General features: G+C 33.4%; 3 protein-coding genes across 3 annotated transcripts; all 3 read right to left on the bottom strand.

The window, feature by feature from the left end:
* Positions 1-211: 211 nt before the first annotated feature.
* LOC120206076 (probable NAD(P)H dehydrogenase (quinone) FQR1-like 1) lies at positions 212-2,119 on the bottom strand. The gene is made up of 4 exons (XM_039205822.1): positions 1,966-2,119; positions 1,090-1,183; positions 677-939; positions 212-584 (listed from the first exon to the last, which is right to left on the bottom strand). Exons 1-4 carry the CDS (start codon positions 1,986-1,988, stop codon positions 353-355), a joined length of 612 nt encoding a protein of 203 aa, XP_039061753.1. The 5' UTR covers positions 1,989-2,119; the 3' UTR covers positions 212-352.
* A 4,057-nt stretch (positions 2,120-6,176) lies between these two features.
* LOC120206075 (U-box domain-containing protein 8-like) lies at positions 6,177-7,611 on the bottom strand. Its single transcript, XM_039205821.1, has one exon. It carries the CDS (start codon positions 7,487-7,489, stop codon positions 6,389-6,391), a length of 1,101 nt encoding a protein of 366 aa, XP_039061752.1. The 5' UTR covers positions 7,490-7,611; the 3' UTR covers positions 6,177-6,388.
* Positions 7,612-13,843: 6,232 nt separating this feature from the next.
* LOC120206072 (serine carboxypeptidase 1-like) lies at positions 13,844-16,009 on the bottom strand. Its single transcript, XM_039205820.1, has 8 exons — positions 15,634-16,009; positions 15,462-15,566; positions 15,105-15,379; positions 14,764-15,021; positions 14,530-14,651; positions 14,376-14,456; positions 14,175-14,280; positions 13,844-14,069 (listed from the first exon to the last, which is right to left on the bottom strand). Exons 1-8 carry the CDS (start codon positions 16,004-16,006, stop codon positions 13,908-13,910), a joined length of 1,482 nt encoding a protein of 493 aa, XP_039061751.1. The 5' UTR covers positions 16,007-16,009; the 3' UTR covers positions 13,844-13,907.
* Positions 16,010-16,325: the final 316 nt, after the last annotated feature.

Here is a 16,325-nt window from a genome sequence, read left to right as displayed (position 1 = left end):
GAATCACCTGTGACAAGTGACTAGTCATTAATTTTTCTTATTTTTTAAACAAAATAAAGTACTTTTTAATTGTTATATTCTTGATTGATGTATTGTCTTGCCACCAGCTTTCTTTTTAATTCAACTTTTGATGACTTGGAATTGATCTGTTGATGGCCATTATTATATACAGATTCTTTTCATCTTTGGGCGTTGAATTGGTACTTTCATGTATAATAATGGAGATAAATCCACTGATTTATTCTTGAAGAAACAATGCAAGTCTGTGACAAGATGTCGAGCAAGTCAAATGAAAAAGGTGAAAAAAAAAACAAACACATGCTTATAAAGTGGAATATTAAGTGAAATATCATCAAGCTGTTCCCTTGAGCTTCTTTGCGATGTCAGAAAAATACTTCCCCTGGTGGAAAGCCTGTGCTAGCTCGAGCTCCGACGGCTGTCTCGATCCATCCCCGGCAAAAGTTCCAGCACCGTAAGGACTTCCACCCTTCACTTGCTCCATCTCGAACATACCAGCACCAAAGGAATATCCAATGGGCACAAAAAGCATACCATGGTGAGTAAGTTGAGTGATTGAAGTTAAGCTGCAAAAAGAAAATTCTCCCCATTAGAAGTTATTTTGGAAGTTACTAATTTTAATACTTTGTAAATAGTCAAATGGAACAAATTTACTCACGGGGTAGTCTCTTGTCCACCTCCTTGGGAACCAGTGCTATAGAAAATCCCAGCTGGTTTGCCAGCCAGGGCCTGTGTTCTCCACAGACCACCGGTTGAGTCCATGAAAGCTTTGAACTGTGCAGACATCATACCAAATCTAGTAGGAAAGCCGAAAAGCACACCGTCCGCCTCGGAGAGCTCGTCTGGTGTAATGATAGGGGCGTCAGACTTCGGTGGTGCGTGCATTTTTCCAAGAACTTCCTCCGGCAGTGTTTCCGGAACCTGTTTATGCTCAACTAGACTTATCAATTCCAACTCGAAAAAAGCATTTCTTAACTCCATTAGGAAATGATTCAAATCCATAATAATCTAAACCCGAAATGAACGGAACAAATAATCCAACTAAATAAGCCATAGTAAGGATAATCAAACCTGCCAAAGTTTGGCTTCTACACCCACAACAGATTCAGCTCCTTTCTTAATCTCTTGGGCCAGCTTCTCAACATGTCCATACATGGAATAGTAACTGCAACGACAACATCCGTTAGATCGCGTGATAATGAATTTAATATTCTTTGAATATAATCGTATGATTACCGGACACCTTAAGATCTTCAATCAAAAAAACAAAAAAGAAAGAAAGTGGATGATGGGACGCCCCATATCCTCTACATAAACAGTTTTCTTTCTAGAAGGGAAAACAAAAGGTGATATTGAAGATGTATTATATAAGCTTATCTGCAAGCATTAAAAGCCATGAAAATGAAAGCCACTTTGTAAATTACACGCATAAAAGAAACCGAGTTACCATAATAATGGACCGCTGGGACCATGTTTCTCATTATAATTTCAATGGTAGGTCATGTTTCACCATCACTTTCTTTTGGTTTCTTGCTAAATAAGAGCAATTTCTGTCTGGTCTTTTTCCCTTGGATAATTGAACACAGCTTACTCATATTAAGTACAAATCATGCTCTACACGCATTAAAATCTAACCAAAATTTCAAACTTGATCCAAACGATACATGTCGATACGGCCAAATTTCAACTGTGTTTCTCTGTTGTGGTTCGCAGTCTTCACTGCCATCAACTAAAAGATGGCATTTTTGGATCTTTCATAAAGAATCATATAAGCAAATAGAGAATCAAATTCAAAAGTGAAACATTTGACACCAATATATTTCCATACACTTAACAAACGGATCTCACCAGTAAATGCAGGAGAAAAGAAAAAACAGAGCAAGACCAGCAACATAGCAACAGATTCAAAGAAGAGCAAACCCCAAAGAAACAAGATAGAATTCTTACTCAATGTATACTTTGGCAACCATTTTGTCTTTTGGTTAGCTCTGTTTTCTTTGCTTTTGAAAGCTTTTCTTTTGGTTGGTTGATGGAAATGTTCTGTTTTAGGCAGGGAGGGAGAGGAAGGAAGACCCTTTATTTAAAGAATTATAGTGACGTTTAAAGAAATATAATGTGGCCTTTTCTTTTGTCAATCACTCTCGCTAGGAAAATTAAGGAGAAATTGGCTTACATAATAGGGTAAACTACACAAGATAGCAATGAACTATAAGCGGTGTATCATTTATACCACTAAATTTTGATTTCTCTAATTATGGAACTAAACTTTGATTTTTACTTCAATTATATCATCGGACCATTAAATTTTAATGGCATGATGACATAGACATATCTTTCCATCACTGTGATGATGTGAACAAAATGACTTGAGGCTATTGATGCCCAAATCAACATCGTTTTATATGCTGAACTTTTGGAGTGTATCAATTTTGCCACTAAACTTTTTGACACTGAACTTTTCTAGCCAGCCATCACTTGTCACGGTCACAATTCATGGCAAGATCAATATCGAAATGTTCACAATTCACTCATATTCCTTCTCATCGGATTGGTTTTCCACAAAACTCACTCAAAATGATGAAAATCCCATCTAAGGGTTTGACGTGCTAATATTTTGTTCTCCTCCAATAACAGTATGATGAGATTAGTTTTGAGGTATGTTCTTGTTCTTCTTGAAATAATGCTTCTCGTCATTCAAATTTTCGATCAAACATCCCAAACCACTCAAATTTGAGAAAGCCCTAAATCCCTAAAAATGATAGATTTTTTTTGGGTTTAATTTTATCAAATTTAGACGGGTTTCGTGGAAAACTAATCTTAGAAGAAGAAAGATGAATGAAATATAAACATTTTAAATAGTGAATTGTTTGAAGGTTTAGTGACAAAATCGATGCAGTCCTAAACTTTAGTGCTTAAAATGACATCGTTTTAAACGTCAATAACCGCACCAAAATGATGTCGTTATATCCATGTTATCACATTGTCTAGATTTTAACAACCCTTTGATATAATTGAAGTTAAGCCCAAGTTTAGCGCTACTGAAAGTTTGGTTATATCTAAATAAGTCCTTAATAATACAATATAATAAAGAAGATGTCAATTTTTTATGGTGTAATTGAAAGTTTATAGTTAAAGCTTAACCTATCATAGATTGACAAAAAGTTTGAGGATTTAATCAAAATGTTTGAAGTTTTAGAATCAATTTAAACCACGGATCATAGTTTGAGGATGTTGGTTGGAATTAACCCAAAAATGAAAACCCACTTTTCAAGAGTCTTTCAAAAGAAAATTTGTAATCAAACAACCATATACGGCTAATTAGTGTTTAATCCATGTATTTGGGTAGTAGTTATACCTAATTTGTCTTTAATAAAACACCATTAATTCATAAAGCTTGGGCATCGACTCATTAGGTACGTGATATAGCTTCTAAGCTTAAAATACCATGTGCTAACCTATCATAGACTTACCCAAGAGGAGAAGCTTTCTTAAAAAGAATTTGTATAATTTCAATTCATAAATGCATAATAAAATATTTAAGAATAATAACATGTGAAAAAGGAGATTAGAGAGGGTATAAATTATTTGTTTACATTTTTTCTTAATCATTGACAGCAAACACCTTATATATATAACTGTTCGAACTCGAATTTTTTAAGAACAACATTTTTTTTTATGACAAAGACCACTTATGAGTTACTTACCAGAACTTCCTATTACATAATCATGGCTATAATTTGGGCTGCTTTTTGGTGGTTGGCTTTGGGAGATTGATTGTATCATGGAAGGTTGCTTGCTTCATGTTGCACCAAGGGAACTGTTGGTAAACCACCACGAAAACTACCACATGGTCAAAAGAGGTGACGTTCAAGTCCACAACTTTTTGTTGAGCATATGTACCCCAAATCCCAAACCCTATAATGTACGTTCTGGATGATTAAATACAGTAGCTGCCTTCTCTTGCCCCTAACCCACCTTTATCTTCTTTTCCATGGCCATAAGTACAATATTTCCTTGTGATTCATTATTAGGTTTCAATTAGCACATATTTATAATTAGGCCTGTAAGTATAAGACATTGACTCAAATTTTAATTGATAATACTAAAACTAAATTATAGTGTAATTCTATAAATCAGGTTATTTATTAATTATTTATTAATAAAAGATAAAACTTTTTAGGGAGTCATTCCACTTATGAGTCAATCGAATAGATAGAAAATACACTTAAGCCTATAAATCGAAAGGAAGTCTTTTTTGAGAGGACTCCAATTAGTGGTGAATATTTGATCTAGTCAAATGAAAAAAAAAATTGAGTTAGTCGAGTTTATAAGTACCATTTTATCATTCAAATTTTACTAAAAAAAAATTCAAGTAAAATTTATGATATATATATATATATATATATTATGTTCCAAATGTGTAAGCAATATTCACAATGTTATTTAATTAATCAAATATCATATAAAAATCATAAATATATTTATAATATTATTTTTTAAAGAATGAATTTTGAAGATAAAATATTGATGAAAGTATAAAGGAATCAAGTAAATTGATGAGAAGAAAGATTGTGTACTATAGTTAGAGAATGAAATTGAATAAATATAAAATTGAGGGATTAAATTGCAAAAGGAGAACATTTATTGTCAAAAAGAAGAATTGAAGTTACACATATATTCTAAACTAGTTGAAGAGCATATTGTTCAAATTGAGTCAAAATAGACTTAAAACGAAGGTATAATTGAAGAAATATAAATATCTAGGATTAAATCACAAAACAATCAAATTACTTAACTAAATCTTATAATGATGTCAGTTTTAATTTATGATTTTTCGATTATTCAAACTTTACAAATTCAAACTTGACCCGGGCTTGAAATCTGAACAAAAAATTTCATCAAATAACTCAAAATTTTAAAAATAATAATTTTTTTTCGAGCCGACTCGAATTTTATCCCTCCTAATTTCAACTTTAGCCGTAAAACACTTCTTCTTCCTAGGCCCAAAGGCTTATAAACACAAACCAATGACTTATCGTCGGTGACCTATTAGGCCCAAAAGACCAACCAAATGATTCAACAAAGATGAAATTGCACTTTTGCAATTCAAGTTGGGCAGATCATGAACAAAAGTAACCCAAGTGCTGCCTTTACACTAGGCAAAGCTCTCTTTGTTGCATGATTTGGTTTGTTCACTTGATCTATGTCGCCATCAAACAAAAGAAAAAGAAGAAATATAATGTTAAACATTATAAAGTAAAAAAAAATGTACTGCTTGTTGGATTGGACCGACAATGATCACTTTTCTTCTTTATAATATGAAATGCAGAAAGTAAAAGCACAAACTTTGCTTCTTTCACCAGACAACTGCACTTTGGTTAATTCATGCCTTTTTTTTTACAAAAAAAAAACTTTTAAAACGCATGCCGAGTTTCATAATACCATGCTATGTTCAGACATACACAGCCGATGTAAGATTCATGACTCGTCTCTAAGATCACAATTCACAACAGGGAATCGGACCAAGTTATAACGTGTGGATATTGAACCGCTTGAACGAACCAATCATCTTCTCACATAGCCAGGCAGAGAAACTAGGTTTGCACAAACAATAGTTGTTTTACTCACTCAGCGTTCCTAGTTTGTTCTTACAATAACAACTATGTGCATAGGCATACCCCATTCTATTTATATAATCTAAAGTCTAAATCAAGGTAGGGTAAGCTTTTCTTCTTATGCTTAACAATAAAAAGTGTAAAAGGTTCATTTTTGGCTACATTACAATCTGCACAATCCAAGTTATCCTTGGAGAAAAACTACCAAGCCGAAAGGCCCAATGTCGTATTCGTAACGGACCCTTTAGGTGTTCATATTTGTTAATCAACATTTAGAACCTATAAATAGTTAAGCAATCACAACATCAGAAATTAGCAAACTGATGAAAGAATGTATCAAGTCTCATTCAAATGGTTGCAACATGCAAATTAGCAAACAAAAAACACTATGGTAGCTTATCAAAGTATACCATTGCTCAAGTTCAATGCTTTAGTATTTTCGAATTCTTTTTAACAAGTTTCGGAATCGAAAAGAGATCAAAGACATAGCAGGAGCATGCTTCAATCAACAAGAAATTTTCTAAATCAATACACAATTGTAACTGAAGTAACAAAAATTTTGAACTTTTTTTTTCTTTTTCACTACAACATTTAACAAGGGAGAACCAGCAAGCCCTCCCTTTCACCATGCCTGGCCTTTATTTCAGATATACATGGATACAAAAATCTAATCTGTGTTTCCTATTGTACAATCAAACTATGAACTGAACAACAACAACTCACCTCCATTTCCAACGCTGAAAGCTTTGTTGGATTCATCCGATAGCATGATTGTCTCTGAGAGTCTGAATCAAACTTGAAGTGTATCGCCTTATCTTCTCGTTCTCTTCCTCCATTAACCCAATACAAATCTCCAAAACTCCTTCGTTCATCGCTTCGAAACAAAGCCTTTCGCAACAATTGCATAAACAATTCAATGTAAACAGTCCATATTGAACTCCCCTTGAGGTCCCATTCCTTAAAACATGAACCAAAACCTTGACACACCCATTAACCTTCATCATCTCCTCTCTCCCTTCTTTGCATTTCACCAATAATCCCAACACTTCAATCGCCCTTTCCAAGCCGGAATCCAATAATCGGACCAGTATCGACACCGCCCCGCAATCTATAGCTCTCCATCTGTTATCAGCAAATGAACAGAGTGCATAGAGAGCAGTTGCGGCCTCTTTCTTTTCCCTTCCTTGCCCTGAAATAAGAAGCCAAACCAATGCCTGAATCACATCCGGGTATGCCCCTATCGTCGCTTTATTGACTTCCAGGACAGCCAAGCTGGTTATAATCGTTGCAGCTATGGCTCTGCAATCGGGTGACCCCAGACGTAAGACCTTGACGACCCGGTTAATCGCGCCTTCCGCGACTAAACCCACTTTGTTATCATCATCTAGGCTGAGATTAAGGAGTAAAGAGAGCGACTTCTCTTGTAAATTCGATTCCTCCGAGTCGACACACTTGAGAACCGCGGGGGCAGCTCCCCACTCGGTTAGTTTACGGCGAAGTGCTGAGTCATGTTTGGTGAGTCTGGCGAGCTGTGTGAGCGACTTGAGCTTGGTTTCGAGAGGGGACGATGGAGAGGTCAGAGCAGAGATGAGGGTTTGGGGTTGAGGGCAAGGCTGTGACTTTGAAGGAGCGACGAGGGTATAGTTGGAAATTAGGGAGCGGAGGGCGTGGTTCGGGATAAGACAAGGGTGTTCAGGCAAGGGAAGTTTGGTAATCGGACAAGTCCGGTGGCCGGCGTCTAGCCATCGTTGGATTGATGCTCGGTCGAAGGTGTGACCCGATGGAAGGATAACCGGGTCGGACATTATCTCGAGAGATATAGGGCACTTGAAATCGTCAGGGAGCTGAGTTGCCATCTCGTTTCTAACTCGACGAATATCCTCAGCTTTCCTTCTCAGAGCTTCGGGGGAAAAAGGAAGGTTTATGAGGTTTTGGAAGTTGTGGAGAGAGAGAGAGAAGAACTTTGTTTCTCACTTGAGCAAGGAGAGAGAGATGAAGTTTAGTGAAGAAGGTAAGTTTCTGAGCGATGAAATGACTATAATATCCTCCTCAATGGGAATAGAATAACGCGCATTTTGCACAAATTTAAGATTAAATTATATTTTTTTATTTTAGTGTCTCAAATATTTTGACTGCTTAATGTTTTATTTCATTATTATTTTAAGATTAAATTATCATTAATTCGATCAATTACATCAAATTTAATTAAACAATGATTAAGTCACTTGATTATTAGTTAATAAAATTATAATCTAATCTAATATTAAACAATTAGTTTAATTATACTTAAATTGATCAAGAATATAGAGGTTGTCAATCATATATTTTCACTAAAGGTAAATTACTATTAGTCACTAAACTTTAAGTTGTGTATCAATCTTGTCATTAATCTTTAAAATACTTCAATTTAAGCATTGATTTTTATTTTGGGTTCAATTTCGACATTGGACTGTTAAATCGATATGATGCGATGATGTGGTAGTTTTGGCACTAATGTGTGTTGATTTGGAAGAAAATATTTTTTTATTCCACCTCATAATCATCCTCATCTAAATTAGAAATTTCTCACCTATTTTAGCCATCACAAGGAATTATTATTCGTTGATATTTTTTGTAATCACCTTGAACACCGAAAATATCTCATTGTCATCTATCACTTTTTTTTAGATTTACTCAAAACCTATTTAAAATTCACGAAATTAAACATAAAAAATCTATCATTTGATGAGTTTGAGGACATTTTAGGAATTGAGGGGTTTGACGTATTTGTTAAAAAATAAGTAGTAAGAAGTCTTTTTTTTGAGAAGACAAACAACAGACTTTGAAAATAGTCTTATTAGACGACCATTGAAGAGGATCAGAGCATTAGAACATCAAAAATTTTGATGAATTTTCAGTGGATTTGAATGAGTTTCGTGGAAACCAAATTCGAGAAGAAGAAATTTAAATAAAATACGAGCGTTTTGATGTCAATATTTTTGTGATCACATCAATGAGGGGTGATGATTGCCCGACAATGATTATTAAAATAGTTGATAATTTTTTATAATAAAATGAGAAAGAAATAATCGCGTCACTACACCGTTAACGATTTAACAATTATGTATCAAAATTAAACTTAAAACTACAATTTAGTGTTTAAATTAAAATATTTTAAAGTTTATTAGCCAATGAACACATAATCTAAAATTTAGGAGCAGTTTACCCTTTCATTAATGATAAGAAAAAGCCATATTTGTGGCGCCAAGGAACTAGAGGGTCAAATTGGGAAACGTCTTTGCTGAGTCATATCTTTAAAACCGTTGATGGGGCTATTAACTTTTAAGGATAAAACGGGTGGAAAAGTAAAGAAATTAATTTGGCATTAAAAGCTCAGAGCAGAGAAGAAAGAAGATTGAAAAGGTAAACGCAACGGTTACCGTGTAACGGCTTCCGACACCAACCCTCCGTTACGAGTGGTTCCCATCTAAAGTCAACTGTCTAAAAGTCCAAATTTATGTGGCTTGTAAGAAAAATATATCATGTGACTTAATGCATTTTTATATTATTTTATTATACTTTTAAATTTCTCAACCTATTAGGTAAACCTCTTATAAAAAGAACCTATTAGGTCAACCTCCAAATGATGGTGGAGTTTTGACTCGGTTTATATTATTATCTTAATATCTATGAGTTGATAGGTTTGTATTTGTCTAAACATAATATCATTCGATTTAGAGATTTGAATTCTGACGTTGTGAATGGAATAAATTGAGTTTAAAGAGTTGTTCTCGTAATAAACTACTATAATATCTAATTTGAATTTGTCAACAAATATTGAACCAAATATATATTATTGTACCAAAAATAATGTTAGTAATTTTAACCTATTAAAAGTATTAAAAATACAGAGACAAAAGTATGTTGAATTAAAGTAGATGGATTAAATCCGAAGACTTAACATAATGGAGGGACCAACACCATAATTGGACCAAATAAAACAATGATATTGTTAATGTTGGTATTAGTTAACACTTTCTAATTTAATGACTCCGTTCTTATACGTAGCCTATCTTCTTCCCAACAGGCCTATCCACACCTATTTCTTTAAGATTTATTTATAAATAATTAAAGCAGATTTTGGGATTTTAATTGCTCTTTGGCCAATGACTTATTTTCGATAATGAAAAAGTAAATTTGGGATAACTGAGATCTTATGGCTATTAGCGAAGGATCGATTACTTACGAATACGGAAAGAGTAAGACGCCATATGGCCACTCATTCTTGTTGTGGAATTTGTGGGCGTTCGGGTGAAACAACATATCATCTATTTCGCCAATGTCAATCATCCATGGTAATTTGGGCATCTTTAATAAAAAATGAAAAATTAGATGATATTTTCACAAGAGATCTTAAAGAATGGGTGCAGATTAATATCGCTTTCCCGAAGTTTTATGCGAGAGAAGAAGGGGATTGGAATTTATTGTTTGGTTCGATTCTGTGGTTAATTTGGAAGGATCGGAATAGAAGGATTTTTGACCCGGAGTACATTGAGAATGATTCCGTACTAGTGCGGGGTAGGCAACTAAGCCGTGAAGCTAGTAGTGCATTAGGTTCAGCCTTATCATTAGCTCAATCTTCTCGTCGTTTGTTGAATACGATTGATCCTTGGTTTCCGCCTCCTCTCAATTGGTGTAAGGTTAATACCGATGGTTCCCGAAAAATAGGTGATGGATTTGCTACATGTAGGGGTGTTATTAGATCCTCGAATGGTGGTTGGATGCTTGGATTCTCTAAAGCGATCATAATTTACTCTATTGTTGAAGCGGAATTGTGGGGTATTCATGAAGGACTTTCTCATGCTTGGAATCTTGGGGAGAGGCAAATAATGGTGGAAACTGATTGTTTGGAGGTTGTTCGAATGCTGCAGGAAAGTTATAAAAGAGCTTCGATCATCACGCTCCTAGATTGTGTTAAGGGGTTGTTACATCGGGATTGGAATGTGGGTTTGAAGCATATTCACCGGGCTGCAAACAAGGTGGTTGATACGTTAGCGAAGTTAACTACAGCGAGGGGCGAAGTCCACATGATTTTCACCACTCCACCAATGGAAGTCGTCAACTTGGTGCAACAAGAAGCTGTTGGCTGTGTTTTGACAGAAGAGTTTAATTCGTGTAACTTTTTCATCTTTATTTCATAAAAAAAAAGATTAAGAATATTTAATTTCATTTTTTTTAATTTGAATGGATAATCATAATTCGACCCTCCTTTAATTCGAGTTATGTTATTTCTTATCTCTTTTCCTATTATATTGCTCTTGTAGCATGTTCTTTGTCTACTTTTGTTGTATGTCTTTTCTCTTTTCTTGAGGTTAGATATGATGTCGTCTCTTCATATTCAGATGTTATTTATTTGATTATCATGTTGATCTATCACTATATTGAAATTTTGGATTGAATATTGAAAGATACTTACAATCATAGAATATAAGAGTCTATTGAGTTATGGTAATGTCAATTTATCAACAAATCGTCATTGTTCTATGTATTTTTATGTTAATGTTTATAGTTTTTATCATTCATCGTCGACAATAGAATTTGTTTGTATCTATCATATGGTCGAGTTGTTTAGTTAAATTTTTAATCCTTTCTTTGTATAGTCATTTTTTAATCTCAGGTCACTAGTTTGTGTACTTCAATGGTTTTAGGGGTGACTAGTTTGTGTATTTCGATAGTTTTAGTAAGAATATTTAATTTATGTGATTAATTTATTCTTATTTTTATAGACTCTTCTTATAATTTTACGATATTTTTTCTTTATTTAATAAAATTAAATGCTATTTTTTCAGACTCTCCTCTTAGTTACATAAATTTAGTCTCTTTACTTTTATGTTTTTAAAACGAATTAGAGTTAATTAGTTTTAGAAAAATATATAATATTTCAATATTCAAATGTATTGTTTAAAATCTAATTTAATTGGTAATGCATAATTAAATATATATCCTCTATTAAAATTTAATTTTTTTTAATTAATAAAAAAATTAATTTTTAAATCAAACAAGTAGAAAAAACTAAATATCTAAAAAGTGGTAAAATTAAAGCTTAGTTTTTTTTTCTCTTCCTCTTTTTAGGTTTCTTTTCCTTGTTTGTCATAATGGTAATACCGTTGATCAAACAAATGTCACTTATGTTTTATCATAATTCTTGATGGGTTGTATTACATTTCTTCTTCTTCTTCTTTTTCCTTTTTATCTCTTCAATTTCTTTTTGTTTATATATTCGAGTTTTTGTATCTTTATTTAATAAGTCTTCTAATCTTTTAATAAAGAGGATTGACCTTTTTCATATGCTATTATAACACGTTATCTTTTAATAAAGATGATTGACATTTTTCATATGCTATTATAACACGTTTTTTTGAATTTTACATTGTCTCTCTGACTAACATTTATTTTGATTATCTTGATGTATATTTAAACTCTCATACATATACTCTTATGTTGATAAGTGGAATCCTTCGAAATAGGTTTTGATTGAGTTGTGATAAATACAACCGTCAACGTGAAGTCATTATATTTATGTAATAAAGTTAATTGTTGTTATTAGTTAAATAATAGCTAAAAATAAAAATAATTTTTAAAAGTTTGAAGAGGGGAAGAATAAGAGACAAAATTAAACACTATTATTATGTTGGATGAAAATTGGTAAAGGAGAAGGATGGATGGATGGATGGAGTAATGAAGAATCTCCACCTCTATTTTTGCTTACTTTATTTTGGAATAAATTGTCAAAAAGTGCGGCTCTCTTGTTTATTTCAACTTTGAAACTTATTAATAAAATGAAGATTATTATGAAAGAAAAAAATAAAAAATAAAAACGTGAGACCTTTACCTTCCCTTCATTATCGTAGAAATAGATCAAGGAACGTGAACCATGAGGCCTGCCTTATGGCCGTTAGGCGTTTATGTAGGTAAAATAGTCCAAATCCAACTAGTAAAGTACTACATATACTAATAAATATAAATTAATTCCGATGATAATTATTCAAATGCATGTCTATTATATGTATTTATAATTATAATTGTATTTATATATACTTCGTAACTTTTAAGAAAAATACATTTACCATAAAAAATAAAACACCTATTCAAGCGAAGTTGCTTGCTTTAAAATCAGCTTTGGACCTAATTGTGGAGGTAAGTTGGGTGGGAAAGGCGATGCTCATAGTGAAAATTGCTTATTAATGACATGTTGAAGGATTCATGGTTCTATATATATAGTTTCTCATTTACTCTAATTTTATGTAATTTTTTCGTAAAACTTTGGACCAAACCGGTTGTTTTAAAGTGTAGTATATGTAACCTAGTTAACATTTGCATTGTAATTATCAAGGTTGTCAATTCCCGTTGATTTCCTTTCGTTTTTATGCCTCTATAGCATCGACAAATCTCATCTTGTTCAACATAATTTGGAATATTTAATTATGGCTTAACTCAATAATAAGCCTATAAACTATATTTTTTAGTTAGATATTTAAATTATAATTCTTATCTCAAATCGAGTTGATTTTTTTTCTCTTCTTATTTTTAAGTTTTTGCTCTTCGTTTATTAGAATGATAATACGATAGAACTTTGATAAAATGATTATCATTCGTACTTTATCATAATCATTGTTGTATTATCTTCCATCTTCTCTTTTTTTCGCTTTATATCTCTTCAATGTCTATTTTTTTTTATATAATCGAAATTTTATGTTATATTTTTTAATAAGGCTTCCTATTTTCTAATTAAGATAGTTGATGTTTTTTATATGCTTTTATAGTATATTTTATCTTCTCTTATAGTATTTTTTTCTTTTTCAAAGTTTGATTTGACGTATTGATGTTTATTTAATTATCTTATTGATCTACATTTGGACCCTCAAACTATTATATTGGTAGGTGCTCATAATCTCCTCAAAAAGATTTTATTGGAGTTGTGATAAAAACAATTGTCAATGTGATGTCATCAGCATATTCATTTTTATGTTTACGTCGATGATACTAGCAAAGGAAGAAAAAAAACTCTAATAACAGTGTTAGTATCTTTTATTTTTCAAATTATTTGGTTGATTTTTCTAGCTATTTCCTTGTATGATCTTATTTTCATTATTCAAAATTTCATTTGTACTATTTGATGGCTTTAAGAAAAATGATTGATCAATGGACATTGCATTTACTGGTTATTAGAATAATATGTCTCATACACATAATTATTAGTTGAAAAATTGTAAGCGAGCATCGACATAATCATCTTCAGCTATTGTTCTGAATTAAAAATGGTGGAGGCAAAGCTCCTTCGAGGAATGAGGAAATCATGGTAAGAGCACGAGCCGGTTGGTAGCTTGGGACTAAACGACCGGCGCCTCGTACCGTCACAAACGTCAGACCATCGTATTCCACCACATATCCTCCGACCTGATTGTTTTGATTTGATAATTTCGGGGGGGGGGGGGAAATGTTATAATACAAGGTTTGAACACTATAATTAACACAATGTTGGTGTTTCGGTTTTGCTCTTACCTCCTTATCCGTGGACCATGGACGCCAAGCAGACTTGATGTGAAGCTTGAGTTTGTTTATGGCATATCTGGTTGAGGTAACCGGACATGTCGAATCTAAGTCACCGCTGCAAAATAATCGAATTTCAAATCCATCGAATGTCGATAATGATTATATGACAGATTGAACGAAACGTATGGGAAGAAACAATTGAGGTTTTACCTGTATAACAAAATTCTGATGCCATTTGACATGAGATTCTTGATGATGGGTAAACTAGTTACAGCAGTATCAGTCCAGCCACTAAGAATCGAGCGGCTGAGTGAAATAATATAATATGGTTACGTTTAGATTTACTTAAATTAGAATCCAAGACACAGAAGCAAGATCATACTTGCATATTTCCCACGCAGAAGCCTTTGCATGGAGAGCTGTCTGAACGGCTGCTCTATTCAAATAAGATAACATATAGTGGTTCGAGCATGGATCGAAATTAGTCTGAAATAAGATTCATATGATTATATAAACCAAGGAACATGTGATTTAATTCAATTGGTTCATGTTGAAGAGATCATATATTTCACGTTTGGGTTTTTATGTATTGTCTTACCGAATCCGATGAGATTTTTATGGATGAAGAAGAATTGAGTTGACAACGTGGGGTATAAATGTTGTACTCATCAATATGACCACGCTCAGTACTGGATTTGATTATGAAGTTTGCACATTGTTCTGGATCTCTATCATCAAAATAATGGCAATAGGTGTGGATCCCTTTGTTAGTTTCATCTGAATTCAAGGCATGTGTCCAAAAATAATCATATCGGCCTAGAAGGGCTGTACGATCATCGATCACACCATTCCCAACCTGAAAATATATTCCAATTTATGTCAAAGAATACTTTTTAAAAAATAAAAAGATTAGAGTAGTAAATATTGATTCCAACATACCGCGATGCCTTTAAGGTTAATTAGTGTTTGATTTGATTTCTTGTTTTTATGAAGAATAATTTTCGCAACCTGAGGCACATAGTGGCCACCGTAAGTCTCGCCGGCAACGTACAAATCTCGGGTTTTATACTGAGGGAACCTCTCAAGCCAGTTGATGATGAAAGTGTAGGCATCTTTTGCCGTACTTTTGTCACCCATACTCTGATAATCCGAGGTCGTATTCGAATACGAAAAGCCTACTCCAGCCGGAGATTCTACGAAGATTACGTTCGCCACTGTCGAAATTGAATTGAAATATAGTTAAATTTATTATCATAGCTACATAAATGTAAAGCAACGATTAAATGGAAGTTAGACCATTGTTCCATGCATAATTGTTGCGGAAAAGTGTCTTGCCGTCGCTGTTTACTCTGAAAGGGCCTAATTCCGCCATCGCGCCGACTAACGAAGAACATGCTGGTCCTGAAATTGCCTGAAATCAGATCAACCAAGCCGAGTGTAAACCGGACGAATAATTAATGAACCGTACCTCCATTGAACCATAAAACCAAAGGATTTGTAGAAGAGTTCTCGGGGGACTCGGCAAAATAGTAGAAAAGAGCTCTACCAGCCTCGGAATCAACAGTGACATATCCTGAATAATGGTTGAAATCAACACCGTCAGGTTGTCCCGGCAATGCACTGATTTTATCGGTCTCCATGGATCCATCTTGAGGCTGGATGCTATCTGTGTTTACATCAAACCTTGCCGAAAAACGAATCACCGGAGATGGTTTTTCCGACAAGCGGGAATTGAGAAAGTCATCGAGGACTTGAGCCTCATTGTCTTCTCCGTAAACCAAGAGACAATGCCCCAAAAGGCACATAGAGAGTAGCATCCATGTACATGCCACCACTTTCATTGTTTTCTTTTTTCGTTTGTTATTGATGAAATGTTAAAGGGTTCATGGTTCTATATATAGTTTCTCATTTGCTTTTATTTTATGTAAAACAATTTGTACCAAACCGGCTGTTTTGAAGTGTAGTATATGTAACGTAGTTAACATTTGCATTGAACCATTAAATTCATTATTAAAAAGGCAGTTAATAAATTCGCCCCTGAAATTAAGAAAGGAAAATACGATCATATAAAAAAATTCTTCATGCTAATAAACTCTCTTTTAACGTAAAGTTAATGATGAAATGGCCAAACGTATAAATCACTACTAAAATAAAATACAT

The sequence above is a fragment of the Hibiscus syriacus genome, unplaced genomic scaffold (assembly GCF_006381635.1).
Source record: "Hibiscus syriacus cultivar Baekdansim isolate YM2019G1 unplaced genomic scaffold, ASM638163v2 tig00013285_pilon, whole genome shotgun sequence".
In the NCBI taxonomy this organism is placed as follows: domain Eukaryota; kingdom Viridiplantae; phylum Streptophyta; class Magnoliopsida; order Malvales; family Malvaceae; genus Hibiscus; species Hibiscus syriacus.
This window is presented reverse-complemented; position numbering and strand designations above follow the sequence as displayed.